This window comes from Callithrix jacchus, chromosome 14 (assembly GCF_049354715.1).
Source record: "Callithrix jacchus isolate 240 chromosome 14, calJac240_pri, whole genome shotgun sequence".
NCBI lineage: Eukaryota > Metazoa > Chordata > Mammalia > Primates > Cebidae > Callithrix > Callithrix jacchus.
The window spans coordinates 69989951-70015554 of record NC_133515.1 but is presented as its reverse complement, the minus strand read 5'-3'; the positions used below and the strand labels follow the sequence as shown (position 1 = coordinate 70015554).

The 25604-nt window shown below is 44.7% G+C and overlaps 2 protein-coding genes across 3 annotated transcripts in view; one reads left to right on the top strand and one right to left on the bottom strand.

Annotated features, from left to right (window-relative positions):
* The window catches only part of CAMKMT (calmodulin-lysine N-methyltransferase), a 569210-nt gene that overhangs the window by 419687 nt on the left and 123919 nt on the right, over nt 1-25604 (top strand). The window lies entirely within an intron of this gene.
* LOC103787976 (uncharacterized) lies at nt 6102-19397 on the bottom strand. 2 transcript variants are annotated; one of them, XR_008476401.2, is made up of 4 exons: nt 17725-19338; nt 17518-17633; nt 12273-12413; nt 6102-8478 (listed from the first exon to the last, which is right to left on the bottom strand). XR_008476401.2 is itself a non-coding variant. In XM_008980750.5 (4 exons), exons 1-4 carry the CDS (start codon nt 19342-19344, stop codon nt 8474-8476), a joined length of 330 nt encoding a protein of 109 aa, XP_008978998.1. In that variant the 5' UTR covers nt 19345-19397; the 3' UTR covers nt 6102-8473. The 2 variants fall into 2 exon arrangements, 1 of the variants encoding a protein (XP_008978998.1); XM_008980750.5 differs by having other exon boundaries at nt 19277-19397.

The window sequence follows — 25604 nt, the reverse complement described above, 5'->3', positions numbered from 1 at the left end:
GAGTGGTCTGGATAGAAGATGAAACTAGTCACAGCATTTCTTTAAGCCAAAGCCTAATCCAGAGCAAGCCCTAACTCTCTTCAATCCTATGAAGGCTGAGAGATATGGAATCTGCAGGAAAAAACGTTTGAAACTAGTGGAGGTTGTTGGTTCATGAGGTTTAAGCAAAGAATCTTTTCCAGAACATGGAAGTGCAAGCCAAAGCAGCAAGTTCTGATGCAGAAGCCGCAGCAAGTTATCCAGAAGATCTAGCCAAGATCACTGATGAAGGTGGCTACACTAAACAACAGATTTTCCATGTAGACGAAACAGCCTTCTATTAAAAGAAGATGCCCTCTAGGATTTTCATAGCTAGAGGGGAGAAGACAGTGCCTGGCTTCAAGTACAAGCTGACTCCTTTTTTAGGGGCTAATGCAGCTTTTGATGACTTTAAGCTGAAGCCAGTGCTCATTTACCACTTTGCAAATCCTATGACCCTTAGAAATTATATCTACTCCACCTGTGCTCTGTCAGTGGCACAATAAAGCCTAGATGACAGCACATCTGTTTATAGCATTGTTTACTGAATATTTTAAGCCCACTGTTGAGACCTACTACTGCTCAAAATAAAGATCCCTTTCAAAATATTTCTGTTCATTGACAATATATTTGGTCACCTGAGGGCTCTGAAGGAGATATAGAAGGAGATTAATATTGTTTTCATGCCTGTTAATGCAACATCCATTTGGTAGCCCATTGATCAAGAAGTAATTTTGACTTTCAAGTCTTATTTCAGAAATACATTTAGTAAGGCTATAGCTGTCATAGATAGTGATCCCTCTTATGGATCTTGGCAAAGTCACCTGATAACTTTTTAGAAAGGATTCATCATTCTAGGTGCCATTAAGAACATTTTTGAGTCATGAAAGGAGGTAAAAATATAAACGTTAATAGGAATTTGTTACAAACTGATTTCAGCATTCATGGATGACTTTGAGGGGTGTAAGACTTCAGTGGAGGAAGTCACTGCAGATGTGGTAGAAATAGCAAGAAAGCTAGAATTAGAAGTGGAGGCTGAAGATGTGACTGAATTGCTGCAATCACATGATGAAACTTGAGTGGATGAAGAGTCACTTAGAGATGAACAAAAATCATTTCTTGAGATGGAGTCTACTTCTGGTGAAGATGCTTTTGAAATAATGACAAAGAATGTAGAACATTGCATAAACTGAGTTGATGAAGCGAGGCAAGGTTTCAGAGGATTGTCTCCAATTTTGAAAGAAGTTTTACTGTAGGTAAAATGCTATCAGACAGCATTGCATGCTACACAGACATATTTCCTGAAAGGAAGAGTCCACTGATGCAGGAAACTTTATTGTCTTATTTTAAGAAGTTACCACAGCCTCCCCCATTTCAGCAACCACCACGCTGATCAGTCAGCAGCCATCAACGTTGAGGCAAGACCCTCCACCAGCAACAAGATTGTGACTCACTGAAGGCTCAGATGAATGTTAACATTTTTTTTAGCAATAAACTATTTTAAATTATGGTATGTACATTTTGAAGACAATGCTATCGTAAACTTAATATGGTATAGCATAAACATAACTTTTATGTGTGCTGGGAAACCAGAACATTCATGTGACTCACTTTATTGTGATACTGGCCTTACTACAGTGATCTAGAATCGAGCTCACAATATCGCTGAGGTCTTCCTCTATCTGTTGTTTGCTAGGCACCCCAGGGCATCCAATACTGAACACGAAAAACCCTATTACATGTTGGAACCAAGTGAGAAAGACAAAATGACCACCCACACATAGCTTACACTTGAAGCAACAAACGAAAGTGCCAGTGCATTTATAAAATAATTCTAAATTATCGACCAGGTGTGGTGGCTCATGCCTGTAATCCCAGCACTTTGGGAGGCCAAGACAGGAGGATCACTTGAGCCCAGGCGTTTAAGACCAGCCTGGGCAACATGTCAAAACCCTGTATTTATGAAAAGTCAAAAAAATTTCTGGTTGTGGTGGCGTGCACCTGTAGTCCTAGCTACTCCAGAGACTGGAGTGGGAGAATCACTTGAACCCAGGAGGCAGAGATTTCAGTGAGCCGAGATTGAGCCACTGTACTTCAGCCTGAGTGACAGAGTGAGACTCTCTCAAAAAATATTTTATTTATTTATTTTTTTGAGATGGAGTTTCGCTCTTGTTACCCAGGCTGGAGTGCAATGGCGCGATCTCAGCTCACTGCAACCTCCGCCTCCTGGGTTCAGGCAATTCTCCTGCCTCAGCCTCCTGAGTAGCTGGGATTACAGGCACGCGCCACCATGCCCAGCTAATTTTTTTTTGTATTTTTAGTAGAGACGGGGTTTCACCATGTTGACCAGGATGGTCTCGATCTCTTGACCTCGTGATCCACCCGCCTCAGCCTCCCAAAGTGCTGGGATTACAGGCTTGAGCCACCGCGCCCGGCCAATTTTTTTTATCATATTAGCAAATTATATGATAAATTATAAATTCTATGAAAAACAGATAAGGTCCTATTGGCAGAGAATAATAATAAGACAGTCAGATAAAGCCTGCCTGAGGAGGGGTTTCAGGGAGGAGAAAGTGCCAGTCATGTGAAGAGATGGTGCTGGGGCGAGGAACCCAGACAGAGGGAGTGGGTTGGGGAGGCCCTGAGGAGCTGAGCCTGCTGCCTCTGAGGAATAGGAAGCTAGCCAGGGTGGTAGGGGTCCCACACAAGGGACTGCAGCTGGGCAAGGGCCAGAATGTGCAGGATTTAGTGAGTTTAGATTTTATTGGAGGCCCAGCAGCCACTGAAGGGTTTGTAGTCATGAGAATGACATAGTGAGATATACATTTTTTAGAGGTGACTGAATGCTGCATGGAGAGCAGGCTAGAAGTGGAGAGTCCAGTTAGGAGACTTCTATAATATAGTCTTGGTGGGAGAAAATAGCAGCTTGGATTGGGGATGTGAGTGACAATGGGGAAAGGGGAGGAAACCAATTCCAACCATGTGTGACCCCAAATTAACAGGCGTTGCTGGCAGTTCCTCATAAAGTTTCAGGCGAAGACAAGGTTGTTCAGCCTTATCTGCACCCAATGCTGTAGGAATTCAAGTTCCTTTGCCCGTGATCTGCCTCAGCCCACCCCACCCCACATGAAGGCCTGGGATAGGCAGAGATGTGAGCGGACAGGCCCTGGAGAGGGAATGGACACTCCACATGCTTCCACTTTCTGCTGCGTGAGCTGAGCTGCAAGTTCATAGCCCTTGGGAACGTGGAGAGTTGGGGGGTCTTCGTGTTCTATTCCCTTCTTGGCCCCTCAGCCTGGCCCTAACATTCTCTTAAACTCTCAAAAAGGGAGGTGGCAGCGGCTAAACAGGTTGGAGTCATAGGATATGAAGTCCATTTATGTTCTTTCCATAGATAGAAACCCTAGGCTTTGATTCACACTGTTTTCTGGGCATCCAGCACTGCAGTGGAAATGTCTGCTCTTGGGGTTTCTCAAGGAAAAGACCCATGGAGGTCAGAGCTGGCCTCTGTCGAGGTCATGGCACCTCACAGAGCTGGAGAGAGACAGAGCAAGTACTTGCTGATGTGGCAAGATTTCGGGAGCACAGAAGAGCTCTTGGGTGGGAAAGTGTGTCATTGATGTGAAAATTCACCCAAAGAACGACTGCCCCTTAGTTCCAGGCAGGGGTTGCTGTGAACAGCTCTCCTTGGGAGGGGTAATACTCTCATGGTCCTTGGTGTACACGAGCTGAGAATAGGCCTCACTGGCGGAGAGGGGAGCATAGGATACTGGGAACCCAGATGAAACAAAGGGACCCCAAGAACTGGCAAAGGAACAGAAATGGGAGAGATCTAGTGTCAAAAATCCACTCCTCAGCTTCACAAAGTGATCTGGAGCCAGGAGGGCTGCCCTCATTCAACCCAGCACACACCCACTGCAAGTCCCTCTTGCATACAGGAATGTGAGAACAAAGCAGGTGGAAGGCCCTGCCCACATGGTGCTTATAATCTAGTAGGGGAAACAGAGCATGTCCTCAAATAGGCCAGATACATGGAAGAGGTGGGGACTGGCTGAGGGTTGTTAGAGATCAGAAGGAGCAACTATTTTACGGGAGAGGAGGCAGAATTGATGTTAGCCTTTGGAAGCTGTGAGGTGGACAGAAAGGGCCTACTAGGGACAGAAAGCTCATGAGCTGAGGCCCACAGGAAGATTTGAGAAAATGTTTGACTTAGCAGGAATGTGGGGTTAAATGGGGTAAAGATTAATCCATTCACTTATCTCGCAGATACTCGCTGAATGTTTGAGAGGTGCCAGACAGTCAGGGGAGAGCAGCTAACAAAATGGGCAAAGTCCCTGATCTCAAGGAGCCAACATTTGAGTAGGGGGAGATAGGCAACAGAAATGTAAACAAATAAGGCTAGTTCAAATTGGGATGAGGCAGCAAGGACAATAAAATGCGGTGATGTTTTAGAAAGTGACCGGATCCGAGGTCAAGAAAGCTTTCTCTAAGGCAGCAGCATTTTAGTTGAAACCTAAATGACTATGAAGTCAGCCTTTCAAGATTGAGAGGAAGGGCACTGCAGGCAGAGGCAGTGGCAAGTGCAAAGGCGCAGAGGTGGGAGCAAACCTGCAGAAGCGTGGCGAGCAGAACGCAGCCTCTGCCAGGGAGTGCTGGCCCAGTTACATTGCAGGCCATGGAAGGGAAGCTGGACTTCATTTCAATGGGAAGCCACTGGAGGATCCTAAGAAGGGGAGTGGCATGGTCTGATTTCTTATGTTTATTTTTTTTGAGACAGAGTCTCACTCTGTTGCTCAGGCTGGAGTGCATGGTATGATCTTGGCTCACTGCACCCTTCACGTCTTGGTTCAAGTGATTCTCCTGCCTCAAACTCCTGAGTAGCTGAGATTACAGTACAGGCACATGCCACCACACCTGGCTAATTTTGTATTTTTAGTAGACATGGGGTTTCACCATAGTTGTCCAGGCTAGTCTCGAACTCCTGACCTCGGGCAGTCCACCTGCCTTGGCCTCCCAGAGTGCTGGGATACTGGCCTGAGCCACCAGGCCCAGTCTGATTCTTATGTTTAGAAGCTCACTCTGGCTGCTGTGAGGAGCATGGGGGAGGAAAGAGGAGGCCCAGTGAGAGGCTGTTCCAGCCATTCTGGCATGTAGTGGCAGGGACAGGAGGACACACAGAGCCAGCTGAGGGCTGGGGAGTGAGAAAGGAGAGTGAGAGGAGAGCTGGTCTTCATTTAGGAGTGTTGGGGTCCTGGGGGCTGCTAACCTGATGTGACCCATCCAGGGACCTGGAGTGACCATGCTCCTGCACGGGTGGGTGCAGATGTGGAAGCAGAGTCCTAGGTCTGTCTTTGAGGTCTGTGCCAACTGCAGGAGTACAGGACTTTCCTAGGGCTCCCTGTTGGACCTGGAGAGCCCAGGGCCGATGTGCTACCCCTGAGGGTGGGGTCAGTGCTTCACTTACTGAGATGCGGCAGCACCTAGCACCTGTGAGCACTTGGTATGGCATGGCTGATTGACAGAAACACCAGAGGGAGGAGGCTGGACGAGTGCCTACTCAGGACATCTCTGCAACTCCATCTCTACCCTCTTCTGAGCTGCATTCAGGAACTGGTAAAATGTCAAAAGCCTCCTAAGAGCAACTCTAAAAGGTCTTCGGAGGTCATGTATTTTAATAATCATAGGACTATCTAAAGGACAGAAAATGCTGGCTGAGGATTGGAAAGACCCTAAGGGAAATAGAAGCTTAGATTCATTGGGCATCTAACTATATTAAATAAAAAAAATGAGGCTCGGAGAGGTGAAGTGACCTTCCCAAGGAGAGGCCGGTTGGCTGCCTGACCACCTCTGCCCAGATGAAGCCTGGCCACTCTGCCTGTGACCCTCTTGCCCAGAGGAAAGGCCCACCTAAAAAGAAGGCTTCCAGGTGAATCCAAATGCAAAGGAAAAGACGGGTGGCATCACCTGTGCTTCGTTCTCTGCCGGGTAGCACCAGCAAAGCAAATGAAGAGTTGAAAACTGTGTCTGAGAAACCAGCCCTTTAGAGCTAGGGCTGTGATGTGTATGGGTTGGGCAGATGTGAGACATCTATCCCACCAGATGCAGGAGCATCTGGATCTCAGTCACGGATAGACAGGGAGTCAGCCACCATTTCAAGTGGCATGCCAGGCCTTCATTCCCTGCCTCACACATGGTGCTTGTGCACACACCCACACCCACATCCTGCCTGAAAAAGAGCTTTCCCTAGCTTTTAGCCTCTGGCCTCCCAAGACCCCAAGCAGTAGCCAAGGGTTGGGTGATTCTGGTGGCCCATCTCTAGAATCCCCTTAAATGTCACCTTTGCTTTAGGACTTGATTGCCATCCCCTGGAACAGGTATTGGAAGTGTGGTTAGAACTTCTCCTATGACATCAGCACTGCTCCTGCAGTGGACCTCTAGGGAGCATACAATTCTCAGAGGACCCATCCATGTAGGGTCGCTTGTGGTCTGCACAGTAGGACCCAGGTGAGGCTCTAGAATCTCCATGACAGCAATGCCAAAAGATATTCCTTTCCCAGATTCCCTTCCATTCTTCATTGGCAAGGTAGAAACCAAATTTTTGACAGAGAAATTAGATGTGTCAGTGATTCACCCCCTTACAGTGTGATTAAGCTGCGTTTGATCATCTGCACTCTATGTAAAGACTACGAAAATTCAGGAGAACAGAAGTGTTCAGGAAATAGAGCCAGCACATCAACATGTTAGGACTGATTTCCATCTTTGGGAGGACATAACAAAAGCTGGGTCTTTACCAGAAAGCAGGGGACAAAAAGAAGCCCAACAATTACCTGATGTGCTGTGAGTAGGGACAAGAAAACTGCACCAAGAATCTGCGGATAAATTATTCTTGGGTAATTCTGACTCTTGATGCAGAGGAGCCCACACACAACTGTCTCACAGGTGCCTGTTGCCTGGCTGCCTGGTTGCCAAGTAGAGGAGGAAGATACAGAAAATTCTGTTCCCTTACAGTGCATTTGACGTCACTACAGTAATTTAAAAAAAAAAATCAAGCACATTTAGACATTTCTTCCTTTTAGATATTCTCTTTGAAGAAGCAAAGAGGGAGGAATTTAGGTGCAGTTCCAGGCAGCATACAATTCTCAGAGGACCTCCGGGCCGCCTGTGCATCGTGAGCAGTGGGCTGGGGGAAAGAGCTCCCATCCTAAAGGCTTTGTAGCTTGCAAGGCTCAGAACAAACAGATTTTAGTTCATTACTTATCTGATCAGTATTCACTTCCTAGATTTTTTTTCAGTTAGGACTAACATTCTTTATTGTCCATTTAATATTAAAGATTTGGAATTTTCTACCTTTGACACTGGCAGCAACAGGTGCTAACCTGACATCAACAACGCAGGACTCTCTCTTGAGTTTGTTGCAAGAGGTCTCCAGAAAGGGGCTGATGGGACTGAGGTGTTTACCCAGCTCCTTCCATTCCAAATTAAATATTCAAATGGGGTTTATTCTGGGGCATTGTTAAGGCTTGAGCTTTAATTTAATGGAAATGGCATTGTCCCTGGAATAAAGGTTTCATTAGGCCAGCCCGCAAACTTTTCCCATTATCCTCTGGAGGAAACAATCTGGGTGACAGCCTGCCCGTCATAATCCCCGCTCCAGATTTATGGTGACAAAAGACTCTTAATACTGAAAATGTTCGGGGGGAGGAGAAACACTTCCCAAACAAGAAGCCTCTCCCTTCCAGGCCAGGTAACAAAGGGTCAGGAGGAATTTGGTGGGGGCCTCCTGGCCACCTGCCGGTTAAGCCCATGGTCAGTAGATTAACTGCAGCTCTGACTGAGTGTTTAGAAAGGCAAGTTACATGGCAGAGCAAACAAAATTCAGACTGCGCTTTACACATGGTAATCCCAAATTTAATAAGGCTTCACCACTGGGAAGCCAGAGCCCAGAAGGTAGCTGAGGTGTGGGGCTCTATTGTTCCCAGCCAGGGATGTCGCCATTGGTTGTCTGAGCAGCCTCTGGGCCCACCCCACTGGGGGTCTGCAGCCTCAGCTAAGAAAATTCCTCCTGATTCCTTGGGGGAGTCCGTTGTTTTCCTTCCTGCCAGGCTTCACTGGCCTTGTCCAGAGACAAGTCACAACTTTGCCTGAACAAAGTCCCTGCAGAAGGCTTGGGTGGTCAGAAAGCCATATGAGCTTCCAGCCCTGTGGGCTGTACCGGAATCTGCCTCCTGACCTGGGGACTCATCACAGATGGAACTGAGGTTTCAGGGAAGAGTCCTGGGAAGTCTGTGTTCCAGTCCTTGGTCAAGGCTGCTGAGGGCCTAGATGGTTGTGCCCTGTTGAATTTCAGACCTCTAAGGTGGGGGTATGTTGGGCAGATGTGGGTTATTTCTGAAATCATTATGAGCTGAAGGAATGTTTCTTCTGTGGCCATCTTCCCGGTTGTATTAGTCCATTTTCACACTGCCAATAAAAACATACCCAAGACTGAGTAATTTATAAAGAAAAAGAAGTTTAACGGACTCACAGTTCCTTGTGGCTGGGGACGCCTCACAATCATCATGGAAGGCAAAAGGCACTTCTTACCTGGTGACAGCAAGAGAGAACGGGAGCCAAGCAAAAGTGGAAACCCTTATAAAACCATCGGATCTCATGAGACTTATTCATAACCACAAGAACAGTATGGGGGAAGCCACCCCCATGATTCAGTTATCTCCCACTGGGTCCCTCCCACAACACATGGGAATTATGGAGGCTACCATTCAAGATGAGATTTGGGTGGGGAACAAAGCCAAACCATATCAATGATCATTCTTCATTGAACAGCTATTTATCAGGTACCTGCTATGTGCCAGACACTGTGTTCAAATGCTCAGGACGTTAAGGTGAAACAGAAAATAGACATGACCTTGCTTCACAAGGACCACAAACTGAGCTAAGTGCTGTAAAGGGAATTAGAATTGTCCCCTGAGCCCGTGCAATAGAGGGACTTCACAGAGTCAAGGGGAACAGGGAGGACTTTACTAAGGAAATGAGCAGCAACAGATATCTGAAGGGTACCTAAGGGCTAAGCCAGGCCAAGGATGGAAGCAGAAGAGAATGCAGGGTGAAGGGGAGCCCACCAGTGCCATACAGTGTCTCAACTAGATGTGTACAAGGAAGCTGGCCTCCCTCATTCTGACTCCTGGGGACCACAAGCCTCCACAAGAAAAAACCTGGGAAAAGCAGGGAATCTGGGAAAAACTCAAAATACAAAAATTAGCCAGGTGTGGTGGCATATGGCTGTAATCTCATCTGTTTGAGAGGCTGAAACAGGAGAATTGCTTGAATGAGGGAGGTGTTCCTAGTTTATGTGTAGCATTTTTAAGCGGGCCACGGGGTGCTGAGAATCTGTAAAGGCTGGGGAGACCCTAAACTTCAGATGAACCTCCTGGATCTGGGCACCAAGCTGCTGAAAGATGGAGCAATTAAAAATAAAAAAATAATAATCACTGTTCAAAAAGAGAATTTTCTGAATCTCCTTATTGTTCTAGATGGGAAAGCCAGTACACACGTTTGCCTCCCATCTTTCCAGAAATCTTGCTGAAATAGTTTTAGAATTTCAAAAAGATACAAACTTATAATACTAAGGAGAGGAGGAGGAGGTCACCCACAGAAAAGAGATGTAAGCAAACTTCTGGAATATGTGAAGTGTATGGGAGACGTTATTAGGGGAAACAGCTGATGACAGCCATCCAGAATGCTCTATGGGATGCAAGAGAGAAGATGGGAGCCGGTTCACCCAGGAAACCTCAGAAAGACTCAGGGAAGGTATGTACACAATTGTACAGTAAATCTACACCATCTATAGTGCTTTTATATCCCCAAATTTGGATTTACTGTGATGACTGAGGAAGCATATATGGAGAAATGAGAACATTTACATGAATGAAGTATATGAAAATAAACAAGCAGTTGCCCAGTGCAGTGGCATGTGTCTGTAGTTCTAGCTATTCTGAAGGCTGAGGCAAGAGAATCACTTGAGCCTGGGAGTTTGAGGACAGCTTGGGCAATGTAGCAAGACCTTATCTCTAAAAAAAACTAAAAAGCAGGAAAATATCATTCCTAGGGAAACAGAACTGGGAAGACAATACATTCTAAAAATGAGATCTTGAGAACAAAATGCGCTCTTGAAATTAAAAATGAAATTGGTGAAATAAAATAGCAGAAGGACTAAAAAGTTGAAATCTCACGAAGCATACAGCAGAAAGACAGAAAATAAGAAAATATGAGGGGGAAAATAATAAAAGACATGGAATAATTCAAAATCCAAAAGGCATCCTAGAAAGAAAAGAAAAAACAAAGTAATTAAAGGGGAGAGAAGTCTCAAAGCACAGAAGAACATTTCCTAGGGCTGAAGAAAGAATAGTCCTATGAAAAAGATCCACAACTAGACCAGAATCCTGGCAAAATTTCAAAGTATGAAGTAGAAAGAATAGATTGTAAAAGTCTCCAAAGCCAAAGAGCAGGACACCTAGGAATGAGCAGCAGTCAGAATGGCATCAGACTTCTCCTCAGCAACACTAGATGCTGGACGATAATGGGTGCTGAAGGAAAATGGTTTTCAGTCTAGAATTCTGTACACAAACTATCCACCAAGTGGAGGACAACAGAAGAGTTTTCAGACAAACAGGTACAGAAAGTTTACCTCCAACATGCTAATTCTTAAGAAGTTACTGAAGGCTATACTCCAGCAAAAACAAGACATAAGATGGAAAAGAGAAGAAAATCTGAGATTGAACCTAGGAAAGCCATAAAGAGGAGTCTCAAGGAGACAGTTGTGCAGCACCCTGGAGAGCAGCCTGCCATATTAGAGCGGGATCACAGAAGACTTAGACAAAGAGGGGAAAGGCAATTCTCAGTCGATTCAAGAACAAAATCTATTTAAAATTCAGATTTAAAATAAGAACAGAGTGGAGCATGGTGGCACATGCCTGTAGTCCCAGCTACTCAGGAGGCTAAGGTGGGAGAATAGCTTGAGCCCAGGAGTTCAAGCTCAGCCTTGGCAACATAGCAATACCCTGCCTCTAAAAAATAAAAATGAAAAGAAAATGAACATAATAGCAAATAATGCAAGCAAGAATAAAGGTGCCTGGAAACCCTATGGAGAAAAATTGTGTTTAAAAAAAAAAGTCAAGTTCTGACTATGAAGCATACTAGGAGACATGGTATGAAGCAGCTGACAAAGTATAAAGAATGAGAACCCATTTGACTTGGTGCTGATAATACACTCTTTTTAGAGGTCCAGGGATCATGACACTGAACTTGAAGAGTAGGAAGTGGAATCCTAACATTACTATTGGTAAATAGGAATTGCACAATAATACAATAAAGCCAATATGATCAGTTTCCCATTTTAAGAGCCAAGCTTTAGACAAACCTTAGAAGACTAGGGTGTGTGGCAGGAGAGAACAGAAACTTTAACAACCTTAATAATGCAAAATACAACTATAGTGGCAGAAGGTGAGATATAGAAAGGAAAAGAAAGGTTAGAGGAGACGATATTTGCAATAATATTCTCAACTTGCAAAGCAGACAGTCAAGAGGCACTGGGGAAAGTTGATGGATCCATAAATATAGGTTTAAACATTTTATTAAGTTACAAAGGCAAACCATAGAAGAAGGGAATATCCAAATATTGAACATTGAAATTCACACTCAGAATCCTGCAGATACCTGAAAAACTGGTAAAAGCAGAGATAAAAGTACATTACAAGTATAATGTATATAACTCTATATGTTATATGGAGAAATCCACCTAGGTCCAGATAAAATACAATATTATACAGTATTTGGGTTGTATCTATTCATTGTTTATCTGAAATTCAAATTTCACAGGGTATCCTATATTTTTTTCTCCTAAATCTGGCAACTCTAGATTCTCTAGAAGAACTAAAGACTATAAGTATGTATATACTACTTGATCTGTAACTGTATGTTTGCATTATTTGGATAAGAATAAAAAATTTCAGATGTGCTCAGTCAAACCCTTATTTTGAATATATAGGAAGAGGTATCTTTATTAAATCAGCCTTGCCCTGTCCCACTTAATACATTTTAAGCAAGTAATTAAAGAATATTAGGGCCGAGCATGGTGGCTCTTGCCTGTAATCCCAGCACTTTGGGAGGCCGAGGTGGGCAGATCACAAGGTCAAGAGATCAAGGCCATCCTGGCCAACATGGTGAAACCCCGTCTCTACTAAAAATACAAAAATTACCTGGGCATGATAGTGTGCACCTGTAGTCCCAGCTACTCAGGAGGCTGAGGCAGGAGACTCGCTTGAACCAGGGAGTCAGAGGTTGTAGTGAGCGGATATCGTGCCACTGAACTCCAGTCTGGTGATACAGTGAGAGAGTATCTGGAAAAAAAAAAAAAAAAAGAGCATTAGTTTGCAAGGATTCCACCTGTAAGCCTGTCAGGCACCCGTAGGACTTAGGTACTTCGGCCAAGTACACGCCAGATGCTGCGGGAGGTCCTTGAGTCTAGGAACTTGAAATTTAGCTGAAGAGGCAAGATACATATTGTGTACAAAACAGCAACTCTTTAAGGGAGGTTGGCTTCTATTACTTGAAGTTAGATGACTGGGGGAAAAATTTGGTAAAGGTGGTGACTGCTAAGTGGTACAGGGGCTGAGCTGAGGGAGCAGGTGAAAAGCAGAACAGGGTTGGTGATGGAGATGGGACTTAGAAGAGGAGGAGGATGGTTTGGAAAAGGAAGAAGCAGCAATTCCAGTGGCTGCTTTTAAAGACTGATTTAAACCCCACCTTAGGACTGGGCATGATGGCTCATACTTGTAATCCCAGCACTCTGGGAGGCCTAGGTGGGTGGATTGCCTGAGCTCAGGAGCTCTGGACAACATGGTGAAACCCTGTCTCTACTAAAATACAAAAAAATTAGCCAGACATGGTGACGCACACCTGTAATCCCAGCTACTTGGGAGGCCAAGGCAGGAGAATTGCTTGAGGCCAAGAAGTGGAGATTGCAGTGAGCTGAGATTGTGCCACTGCACTCCAGCCTGCACTCCAGCCTGGGCGACAGACTCCATCTCAAAAATAAAATAAATAAACCGCACCTTAGCAAAGGATCAGCTGTCTGCCTGCTCCCAACCTCTCCCAAATGTACCCCAACAAGCATCCCCATTTTATAGGTCTCCAGACCTTCAAAAGGCCTTCAAAAGGCCTTCAAAAGACCTTCAAAAAGCCCAACTAGTAGGTGAATGTCCAAGAGCCCTTCCAAAGTGATGAATCAATGGTCAAGAGGTGGCAGGGAACCACTGCTTTGGCTGGGTCTGAGCAAACCCTGGCTAGAGGTCTCCCAGGCCTGGCGGGCCGATAGGATAGGGCTAACCGCTAGGGAAAAGTCCCTTCCCTGATCAATTCAATGCGAGGTGTTAACCTTGTTTGACTTCTGATTTGAAAAAACATCTGCCAAAGTTCCTTTCTAAGACAAATGAGGAAATTTGAACATTGGCTCAATATTGGTGGGATTGAGAATCTACCATCTTTTTTTTTAAGTAATGAATTGTGCTTGTGTTTTTAAAGGGGACTTAACATATTCTGAAATACTTATACCTAAATATATGAGAATTAATTCAGTATAATCCAGTGTGGTCTTATTGCAGGGGGTTGTGTGTTGAAACTTGTGGCTATAAATTCCTGTACTTTAGTATGTGTTTAAAATTGACAGTCAGTAATAAAATCCCTCACTTAATATGCCTTGCTCTCTCTATAGCTAACAGTCCCTTAGACTAGCTTAGCATGTATGGTTTACATTTACATCAAATCATCCTCCTGATCCCTAGAATACCCCAGCTGGGCAGTTGGGAAGTTTTGACTCATGAGGAAACAGAAAGACAGAGACTCATGAAGGGCCTGACTTGGAGAGAGGTTCTTCCTCCTCTCTCAGGAGTTTAAGTGGCAGGAAATACCTTCATGGCTTACAAAATATTTCGCCTTTTTTTTTTTTTTGAGATGGAGTCTTGTGGCACAATCTTGGCTCACTGCAACCTCTGCCTCCTGGGTCCCGGTTCATGCAATTCTCCTGCCTCAGCCTTCCCAGTAGCTGGGATTAAGACATGTGCTACCAGGCCCAGCTAATTTTTATATTTTTAGTAGAAACAGGGTCTCACTATGTTGGCCAGGCTAGTCTTGAACTCCTAACCTTGTGATCTGCCCACCTTGGCCTCCCAAAGTGCTGGGATTACAGGCGTGAGCCAAGCCAAAATATTTTCCCTTTCTGAGTGCTCAGTGATACGTACTTCTGGCACTGCTTTGTTCCCTTATTCAACATATAGTTCTTGAGCATCTGCTGTTTGTCACACTTTCCAGGGTGGCAGAGAGAGAATCACCAGACATTTTTCCTACTTTCAGTTCTTCAGATATTTTTTCAAAATCAGATGGGATATTTTACCTTAAATCTGAACATTAACTAGAAGCTCCCTAGAGAGGTAGAAACCACAGCCCCTGACCCGGCCCATTCCCAAGAGCCTTAGCTCATTCCTGGATACCAAAACACAGGGCAGGGATCCCTTGATTCTGCCTTTGCAATCCCTGTCCCTCCCTCTGGGGAAAGACCCAGCCGGGCAGGAAACCCATGCTTGGGACAAGAACATCTTCCCCATGACCTTCACTGGAGGCCCCCACAACAGAACCTGAGCACCCCTTTGGTCTGCCACTGTCTTCTATATGGCAGTACCCCATTTTCTGAGGACAGCAAGCCCTCCAGGACCTGGGCCCTAGGCACCTGACTGGCAGCCGCCTGGCCACTGCAATGGCCCCAGTTCCCACTTCTCTGGGACGCTGGAGGGTCTCTTACCTTAGCTAGGTTGCCCCTGCTCTACCCTGTACTCAGAGGCCTCCAGCCGTCTCTCTTCCTTGGACAGCCTCTTGTCCACCAGGCATTTTGTGGTTCCTCCTCAGCACTCAGCACTGTGCCACCCTCCTCCTCCTCCTCCTTCTCCTCATGGGGCTGAAACAGCCACAGCTCATGTTTCTCGGGAGCATCTCAAGGAGAGGCCCCATGATGGGTGCATGCTTAGGTGGCCATTGTTCCTACTCTGGCCTTGCCCAACCTGCTTTCCTCCAGCCCTGCATGCTGCTCCCCTTCCCCTCCCTCTATCTTCCTCCATCAGTACCTCCCTTCTGTCCCTGGGCCTGGCCAATGACCTCAATGTCCCATCTCCTCAGGACTCACTCCGAAAGACCCTCTCATAGCCGAGGGGCTGGCCTCTGAGTCTTCCCCCACTGGTGGGCTCTGGCTGTCTTCCCACCATGTACCAGCTTGTGGGCCTGTCCTCTGTCTCTTCCTTCAACTTAGCTTGAGCCTACTCACTGAGTAGGGACAGTCCCATCCAATTCAAGGCCTTCCCACTGTTCATGTATCTTTTCCTGGAGCCAGGATTTAAAATTTGAGGTGAATTTATTGAGCATTTACTATATGCTAGAAAATGTGCTAAATACTTTCGTACATTATTTCATGTAATCTGCCTAACAATGACTTTTTAAATTAAATTCCCTCCAAGATATCTGAAGGTACTATTATCTTAGGCTTAGAGAGAGTAAGGAGCTTGCACAACCAAGGTTTAAACCCAGGCAGTTCATCTCCAGAGATGGCCTGAAGGCTGGGAGAAATGAGTAGCAATTACGTTATAAATAGAATCAGTCATGGACATAAGGGGATCCAAACTCTACTCTCACCTCTGCCACGAAACAGATATGGGCAAATCATTGAATCATTCTGAGCATCACTTTTTTCATCTTCAAACTGTGCATTGGAGCAGTAGGGATAACATAGACACTCATGGGATGCAGTATAACACAGTGATTAAGCATGTGGATTCCAGTGCTAGGTTGTCTGGGTTCAAATGGTAGTTCTGCTATTCATGAATTATGTGACCAAATTGTCCTGTGTCTCAGTTTCTTCATCTGTGAAATGAGTATGATGATAATAGTGCCTGGGGCATAGAGTTACAGTGAGAACTAATTGGTGCATATCTGGTAGAGCACTGCCTGGCATATAGCCACCATTAATATAAATATTATTATAACAATGGTCTGTTCATCAAAATTCTATAATTTCAGGATGCATTCAGACTTTTAGCACCATTCTTAATGTAGCCAGGATTTTCATGTTTAGAAATCAGGAGCTAAAGGTTGTTGTCTTTAATAATAAGAACAATCCTCCCACTTATAAGTCACTCCCTTCAAAACACATGCACATATCTTACATTAGGACCTCATAATTCTGGGAAGTCAGCAATAAAACCGTACACGTGTGCAGCTCTTCATGGTGACTGATGTATCTGAACCCACTTCCACTCACTTTGGCCCCACCCCACACTACGAGGCAGGCAGGATAGGCAATGTGCCCACTCAGGGACAAGGAGGCCTTCAGTCAGATGCAGTGGGTGACTTGCTTAAGGTCACACATTAATGGGCAGCTGAATCAGCAGTGACACTGGAAGATCCTAATTTCCTGTTCTCAAAATCTCTCCAGCAAGAAATCTATGTTCTGCAAGGTAGTTTGTGCTTCTGTGTGTGTTGGGTCCCCATAGACCTGAACCAGAATGTGGGTAGAATTCCCCCGTGGTAAAAAGAGATCCTTTCCTATAACCAAGGACATAACCAGTCTTTATCTAGAATGGAATCCCCTTTTCCATAGATTCTAGGTACCTAGGGTCAGTGTTACCTCACAAAGGGTGGGAAAAAAAGGTGGAGAAAGTGCTGGGCTCAGAGACACCCCTGTTCTCATTCCCTACGCTGACACTTGATAAGCTTTGTGGCCTTGGGCAAATCACCAGAGCTGTCTGAACTCTGAGAAATGTGGACGGGCACAATCACTTTGCAGGGAAGCTTAAAGAATGAGCAATGACCCATTGTAGGCATCAAGGAAGCGTTCAATAAATGATAGTTTAAAAACAAAACAACAATAACAACAAAAACTCCTTTCTCCAAAGGCCAGTATGGCTGACGGACCAGCGCCTGTCCTCACTTCTGCCCTTGGAGATGCTGGCGCACAGAACGGCGGCAGGCAACGCAGACAGGTGACTTTAAGTCCTGAAACATGCATTCTCACCTTGGGTACCTGCTGTTTTTAATGACTGATTCCCCCCGCCCCCCATACAACCATCATTTAGCAAATACCAGGGCTAGTTGTTAATTTAAAAACATCTTCAGCCTGTGCTTACAGAAACTGCCATTTCCCCCCTCGGGAATGAGTTTTTCGTTATGTTTTTAAAATTAGCTGGCGCTTGAATTTCATTTTCCATCCAAGCTTCCCTGTTATCTGTAAGGTCACAGAAACACGTAGGCCGCGGACAGTCCAATCCCAGATATTAGGCTCCCGGAATTAAAAGCTGAAATAAGTAAATAAAGAGAGAACGCCCAGGGATTTTTCAGAGCAGAAAGCCGGTCCCCAGCGTGACGCGGAAGCCAGGTTCCCTCCTCAAGTGGCTCTTCCCTTACATTTGGAGGTGAAGGCTGAGGAAGAGGAGGCCACAGAGAAGGAAACACGCCTGTGCCCTCTATCGCCAAGATCTGTTCCTTCTCCGCTCAGCAACGCGGAGGAATCAGAATGCATTCTGGAGGAAAAAGAAGAAAAAAACAAATCTAAGCGCTGATTGTCCCTTTAAGCCATTCCAATCACAGGCTCGCAGTTAAAATAATGCTCACCTACTGCGCTTCCAACTGGGCCATCTACCTTTTCCGCCGGGTCAGGCCCAGTCAAGCCTGAGGAAGCGGCCGCGGCCCCGGTGAGCCCCGCTCTAGGCCCGGCTACACCTGTTTATCACCAAGTCGCTTCATTTCCCTTCCCCTCCTCCCTGCTTGAAAAGGAGCATTAATTAAACCGGTAAACAAGCCGGCTCCCATTCTAAATCAGAGCTGCAGGCAAAGGAGAGATAACTTGGGCTCCGGAGAAGAGGGATTTTCAGTTAATTTATGGAATCCACCGTCACTCTCTCTCTCTGAGCAGCCAGCTCCCCGCTTAACGGGGAAATTGAAGCAGACAGCCTTTGTCTAAACACTTCTTTTGCCCAGAATATCTTAATTTTTCTATTTGAATGTTTAATAAGGTTTGGGGTACTGTCGCTTCCTTTTAATTGTGACGGGGCGGCCGCCTGGCCGTGATCCCCGGCCTCGGGCTGCAGGGGGGGCCCGTCCTCCCAGGGCGCGGAGGGAAGGACCAGAGCGTTTCCAAGTCAGGCTCTGGCCGCTGGCGCGAGAGCGAGGCCAAGGTTTGGGGGGACCCCGAAGTTGGGGCGGCCCAGAAACGCTTTGCCCACAGGCACCGCCCTTTCCTTTGTAAGTTTCCCCAGCCCCGTAGGTGCGGCCCGGCGCGGGCTCTCCTCCTCTTCCCCCCGCGAGCGCCCGCGCAGCCCGGGCCTCGTCCTGGGGGATCCCTTGGCTCAAGGGCTGGGCCAGCGCCGGTCTCCGGCCACTGCTGCGCTCACCGGCGCTGCCTAATTAATCTCTCCTCTAAGGGGGCTGTGTGTGCGTCTTCTTCCCAACTGATGTCTGGAATTTCTCAGTGTAAGGGGGACTCCCACCGAAATTGTAGTTTTCCTAAGATTACAGACAGTCCAAGAAAAACAGCTCGGTACGTCTTTGTCATTTCCTCCGTAAACCGTCAGGAAACAACACAGGAACGTCTTACACAGACTTCAAGTCAGCCTGCTTCCTCGGGTGGCGTATCCAGTAATCATGTTGACAAATTAATGGTAGAGAATTAGTTGTACATTAAAGATTTAAATTATATTATGCAGCACATTGTCATAAAGTGATATAAAACAATAGGAAAATAAATGTAAATGAATTCCAGTTACTGACATGTAAAACGCCAGACTGACATCTGTACACTTAGCGACTCGCTGCTCAGCCGCTGTGGAGGGGCCCGTGCTCTCCCTCCGCAGACTCGCGGGCCGGGGCCGGGGAGGCCGGCGGGGCCCGGGACGGCCCTGCTGCGGCGCCGCGGCGCGCCAAGGGTTAAGCGGCGCAGCTCGCGGCCCTCTCGGCTCCCCTCCCCTGCGTGCTGATTTTCAGGCCCACCGAGCCGCCCCGCCCGAGAAAGTTTTCCATTCGACGCGGCCGCCGCGTCTCGGGGGCTGAGCTCCTTAGAAAGCTTCGGGGGCCCCGGAGAGCCGCCTTGTGGGGAGGGGGCGGCTGCCCTGTCCCGGACCCGCTAATTACAGGGATTCGGTTTCCCGGCTCTGAAGGAATGCATTACCTGCAGCAAAGGAGGGAGGCGCGGCCTCTCAGGACGGCCCCGAGAGGAAGCTGAAGGCCCCCGCGCATTCCAGCCCCATCCCTAGGTTTATACCCGCAACCCCGGCCCACGCTGAGCGACTAATCGCTGGGCCATTGTCAGGGCTGTTGTCCAATCAGCCCCTGAATAGTGAAACTTCACAATGCCGAGTATGAATTAGAGGAGAACAAATGTGGATGCAGACTTTTTTTGCAACAATACCTAACTGAGCCTTTCAGACAGGACAACGGATGCACAAAAGCTCGACGGAAATTGGAGTAACTTTTGGAGGCCCTTGTAGCTGCCGTCAATAAGCGTCAGCCCCATAATGGCGGCTGGGCCTCCGCCACCCCCCCACACCTGCCCCACACTTTTTTTTTTTTTTTTTTTTTGGTGCGATGGATCAATTGGTCATGGGGTGGGGGGAAATTGTGGTAAAAATTGGGCATTTTTGTTGTCCTTGTCTTGCAAACGGTGGCTTTCTGTTGAACGCGGCCAAATGGATTGTCTCTTCCTGACCTGGATTGTAGATTTGGTCATTATCTAGCCCACATAAAGTACTGACAAGGCCCCCTCCCTCCCTCTACCCACCCCCAAAAGAACAGAATAGCTTCTTGAGCTATACAAATGTCAGGTCTCTGTTTTAAAATTTAGCTTTGTTTACCCAACAGAATGGAATTCATTACTGTGTAAAAGTGGCTCCATTTTCTGATCTTTTTATTCAAAATGTTGAGAGTATCAAAAAGCTCATTTGAAGGTCACAGGTTTATGTATCTATTCTCTTAAGTGTTTTAGAAATTCATAGGGAGGACACAAAAGGTGGAAAATGTGAAAACATACTGTTCATTGTTTATCCTAACCTTGCCATGGTTATTAGATAAATGAGTGTAGGGGAAAAAATGGCATTAAAAGCCATTGTGAACTGGGAATTTTTTTCCCCCTGAAGACTGTTAATTTTAGCCCTTGATCTGTAAAGGTCAATTTCTAATTCTTTTTACTGTGCAGTTTATATAACTTCTGCATTTCAAGTCTATAAAAAGCTTTTGCAGACTTTTCATAATGTAAGTAGCAATTTATTTCATTACGGTTTGAATTTTTTATGTAATTCCTATGGACATTCTGATGAAATTGTCAGGCTTAAAAGCCGTGGTGCTTTTCATTTGGGGATATGTGGACTTGTTTTTTTTTTTTTTTTTTTTTTTTTTTTGCTCCAATCCATTCTTGCTGGATAATTTAAAATTAGTAAGATTAATCAGTTCAGTGATTTAAAAGACCACACTTTGGTTGGAACAAGGTCTAAAGCAAAATCATTTTTTTTATTAGTAAATGATTTAAAAGGTCTTTTCAGCTAGTTATCTGAAGCTGATATTTAACTGTTACTTATTCCACTAATTTCTATCTTTTGTTAAAAGAACTTTCCAGCCTAAATCTCCTCGCTCTATCCCATGCTAATTGCAGCTTACATTATATAAATGGCTTTGTAAAGAAAACTATAACTCCAAACCTTGAAAGTTACGTGTTTCTATTTGCTCAAACTTGATGCACTTGTTTGAAGAGGGTCATTGCAGGGAGAGCTGTGTAGCCTGTAAGAATGTCCTGGATAACAAGCTTAAACAGAACCTTTTGTTGTGCCTAGTATTCTCAGGACTCCAAAATGAGGCCTCCTTTTTCTAACTGCGGGCTGAAGTGGTTCATTACTGCTGTTTCCTCCGCCAAGCCAGGGCTCAGCCATTCCCACTACTGAAGGTCTGTAACTTCCTTAAAAAGGAAGAAGGAAAACATGGCCCAGAAAGGTCTTGTTAGCACTTCCTATGTGAAATTAGCAGCTTTCTAAAAGGTACAACTCCAATTACCTCACATTGTGGAGGCGAGCACAAACTCAACAATATGCACAGCCTAGCAAGTGACATTCTGTCTTTCTAGAGTTACTTCCCTAATTAGGAATGAAGAAGCTCTATTCTGCTGAGTGCATCTATTTACAGTGGCCACAATGCTTTAACTTGAGCATCCTTCTCAAAGACCAGTGTTAAAAAACACAAGTGCTCTTTTCGCAGAGCAGGCTATGGTGAGGCGACACATTCCTAACGGTTACGCCCTCGGGGATGAAAAAAAAAAAGTGTAGCTGCTTTGGCAGGATTGTTAACACTTCAGGATTCATTTTCCACAATAACGCCCCTGCCCAGAGAGCTCTGGGAATTACAGTGGACAATGGGGAGGCATTCTTAGGAGGGTCTAATGATGGAATAAAAAGAAAAATATTTATTGCTTTTGACAGTTCCACAAGGGGCAAAAATCCTTGTCGTGGCTAAAGTTTCCCTAGTATTGGAGAAAGGCTGCTCACTGGGACTCAAACAGTTCCACTTCCTTTGTTAGGAGGCTGAGTACCAGAGCCAAGCTGGGAAATTAAAGATTAAGTTCATTAAGGTAAGATAATTGTGTGGAGGCATTGTTGTTGATACAGGTGGAGTGATGGGGGCTGGGGTAGGAAGCCCATTTACATGTAGGGACAACCCATTAAACAGGCTTAATAGACGTGCAAGGCAAATATGTTTATTATTTGCCTGATGGCTGACCTATGCTTTCACTGTTACATTAGTCAACAGGCCCCCCCATAGGAGGGCCAGGATTCCCTGCCAGGAACCAGGTGGAAGAGAAGGCAAAACAGACTCCAGTGAGCAAAGATACAGTCCTGTGGGCCCTTGGAGAAGACCAGCCTTCCTTCTCCCTCCAATGCCTTGTTCTCCTGCCACCTGAGAGGACCATCGCTCCTCTGGCTAAGGAGAGGAGACAGTGCTCTCGAACCTGAAGGATGTCTTTAGATCTTTCTGGATGCTCACAGGAAATTTTTGGGCAGAAGTGCCCTTTGGATGCCCTTTTTAGAGAAGACCTCACATTCTCTCACTCTGATAGTAAAATTTTGCATTAGGGAGCTTCTCAAATGCTTCCTTCCCCAGTGTTACTGACCTCCTCAGAATTGGACTTCGGGGAGTCTGGACTGCCTACCTTCCATTTCATTCTTCTAAGAAAAACAAACCAAACATCATTCCCCCTCCGGCCCTATCCATCCTAAAGGAACAGATCCACCCTGCTTTGTTATTGAAAACTGGAGTTTGGCTTTGTTGGGAAGAGATCCACCCTGCCCCCTTTCCAACTTGGAGACCTATAAATACTGAGAACTTTAGAAAAACAAAAACAGAACAAAAGTATGGACTGGATGGTGGAATTTTAGGGAGCATGGAGATCTGTCCTTTCGATCTGTCCCAAGGGAGGGAGAAGGTGGAGAGAGAGGGGCCCAGATTGTGCCCAAGTGGCTGAGAAGGTGCCTGGTGCAGTGCAAGGAAAGCATTTCCTCGCCAACACCCTTATTTTCGCTGTGTCTTGGGCAGTAGGAGAAAGATCCGCATTTACTTTCGGTAGGGTCAATAGTTCATCATCTCTGGTGCCTCCACTTATTTTTTTTCTATTTCTGGCGAGGAACTGAGAAACACAGTAAAGGGTTGGAGATGTCTTTGATAACAGATATTCCGAAAGAAATTCGCTTGTTTATTTGCGCGATAGCGTCACCTCTTACACAAAAACTCACCTGCCGTCCTCTTTCCCTTCCTGCCCTCCTGTCCCCCTCTGAGGAAAATAAACAGTGGCATAATGATTTTGGTAAATAGACTTTTTTTAAAAGCCATCTGATCACGGGGAGACATTCTAAGAAGACCCTAGGATTTAGTTAGTGCTGGTGTATTAAAAAAAAGACTTAATTTTAGAGAGGTTTATTAAAAATATATGTAGATACAATCACATGGTGAGAAGAGTTTCAGGAGTTAAGAATAAACATATTTTGATTCATTCAGATTGTATGATCTCTCCCTACTTGTTGCTGCTGTTATTTTCTCTGAACAGAAAGATTGTTGATTTCCTTTAGCTCACCAGGCATCCATATTGTAGAGTGATGCGGAGAGTCCTTTGGTTATTTTCATAGATTATATCAGAGAAGTTTTTGAATGAAACATTTTCAGTAGTATGTTATCTGTGGGTTTGAGTAGAACTTGAAATAATAAGCAAGCAAGCAACATTTACCAATGTTTTTTTCCTCTTGTGTTGATGTCAGGAGTTCTCTTTATTTCTATAAAGCGTCCTTTGTCCTTGAGAATGTTGAATAGACTTCTTACAAAAGTTATCAGAGACCAATCTGATAAATCAGAAGAGAAATTAGGAACATCTGAGTTATTTTCTAAGATGGGTTAATGAAGAGATGAGGATTTGCATTTTCTTTTAAAGACCTAAGAAGGGAGGCAGGCTCCTCGGCTGTTACATTGTGATTTATCAGAAAGCAGAAAGGAAAATTTCATACAGACCAGATTCCAGGCTCCAGGTTACTCGGAATATATTAACTTTTTGAGAACAAGTGTGTAATCACTGGCCTTTAAGGACTAAAAATATAGCTTGAAAACCTTGTACAATGTCCTCAGAATGTTTGTGTGCAGGGAAACATTTATCTCCATAAGCAGCCCTTTAACGGAAAAGAAAAACTGTTTTGCCAATAATCAGAAACGAAAAGACTGCTCTCTAAACCGGAAGAAACGACATTTATATTTTCAACTCTACTGAATTGAGATTGTTAAGAGGCTTTTTCTTTACTGCATTAAAAAAAAAATAGCCTGTCATCACATTGTCATAAAAGGAGGGAAGTCTCATTTTGTAAATTATTTACAAGTTTGACATCTTTAGAAATACCACCTTGAATCTGGAAACAGTGATTGAAGTTGATGAAGAGATGGGAATGGAGGGACCGTGAGTCTGTCTTCTGGCACTTGGAACACATCTCGGATGGGGAAGAAACCCAGAGACTTCTTTCTCTTCCTTCCCTTCACAGCATGATAGGGGGTGCAAACTGGAGCAGCCAGGGAGGGGTCTGCAAAGCCCTGTAAACACCTCTCGCTAAGCCATGAGTGCTTTACATATTTCGTGCTATTTACATCACAATTTCTGGAAATTCTGTTGTAACTTTTAAATTTTATCTATTTAATACTTTTTTTTTAAATAAAAAACTTCCTACTCGTAAAAATGTTTATGGGCTCTTATGTACTTTATAGTCGACATGAAAAAATGAAAATATACCTTGCTGAATTTAATGAAAGGTTGCTATGTCCTAGTCTGTGCATTTTTTTAAATAGAGGTGAAATTTACATAGCATCAAATTAAACATTTGAAAGTATACAATTCAGAGTTATTTAGTACGTTCGCAATGTTGTATCTGTAGTTTACTTTTTAGTTATAATTTCAGCTACAGAATCTCCAACAAGCATTGTAGAATTATTAAATACTAATATTCATTCAACAAACATTTATTGAGCAAATTGTTAAGAGAGTGACAGACACTAGGCTAAGGCCTGTGAAAGTTATAAAAATGAAAGAGGACTGTCAGATCCTCAAGAATTTTTTTTTTTTCATCTATGAGAGGTAAAACATGTGCCAAAGACATCGACAGCTTTAGGAATATTTATTGAATTTATTAATAAACATTATTCGGCCCACAGAGTCTTATCATCCTAAAACATCATGATATTGCTAAATATTTCTCAGCAACAATAGCCAATATACTTAATCTACCTATAAAGGGTTGAGAATATTTCCTGTACTGTATTTCTCAGAGTGACTTTATTTTCTCCGGCACATTCCAGAGTTTTCAAAATTTATAATATGCAGGTTGGACTTGGTTCCGTATGTTTGCTTTGACGATCATTAACTTTGTTTGGGTAGGTCTATTATTTCAAAGTAAAATTTTCTGTGCAGTTTTTGTCAAATTCCAGCTTAATGGCTGGAAGAGGTGGGAGGCTCCAAGAGGATATAAGTCACTTAACTTTGCTGGAGAAGCCACGCATGTTTCTCAAGGGACACGAAGGCAAATGGCTCAGAATGCTAGAAGGGTGGTAATATAGGTAATGAACCCAACAATGTGTTTAGCTGCAACTAGTTTTGAAAGATTGAAATTGTTTAAAGTTTAAAAAAAAAGACATGTTCTATCTTTTAAAGCATTTATGTTTTCCTTGAAAGTCTCTGTCCTTCAAGTAGAATCTGAATTTTGATGACGATGATGATGATGATGATGATGGTGGTGGTGGTGGTGGTAATGCCCCTGGTCTTAAGGTAAGGAAGTTGGCACAAAGGAAATGTAACAAAGAACTCACCTCATTAGGGCTAGTTGATACAACTTTGTGTGATCAGTTAGTGAAGGGTCTTCTTTGGCCCCCCATATAGGAAGATAACAGATGGACAAATATTAATTGCCGGATGGTAACACTGATGAGTGCTGGAG

Excerpts from the sequence above, each read along its gene's own strand:
- LOC103787976 (XM_008980750.5), bottom strand. The coding sequence starts at position 19,344 with ATGCGCGGGGGCCTTCAGCTTCCTCTCGGGGCCGTCCTGAGAGGCCGC. Across the intron at positions 17,634-19,276 it reads GCCTCCCTCCTTTGCTGCAG|AATGCATTCTGATTCCTCCG; the intron begins GTAATGCATTCC and ends TTTTTCCTCCAG. Across the intron at positions 12,414-17,517 it reads CTCAGCCTTCACCTCCAAAT|ATACTCTCTCACTGTATCAC; the intron begins GTAAGGGAAGAG and ends TTTTTTTTCCAG.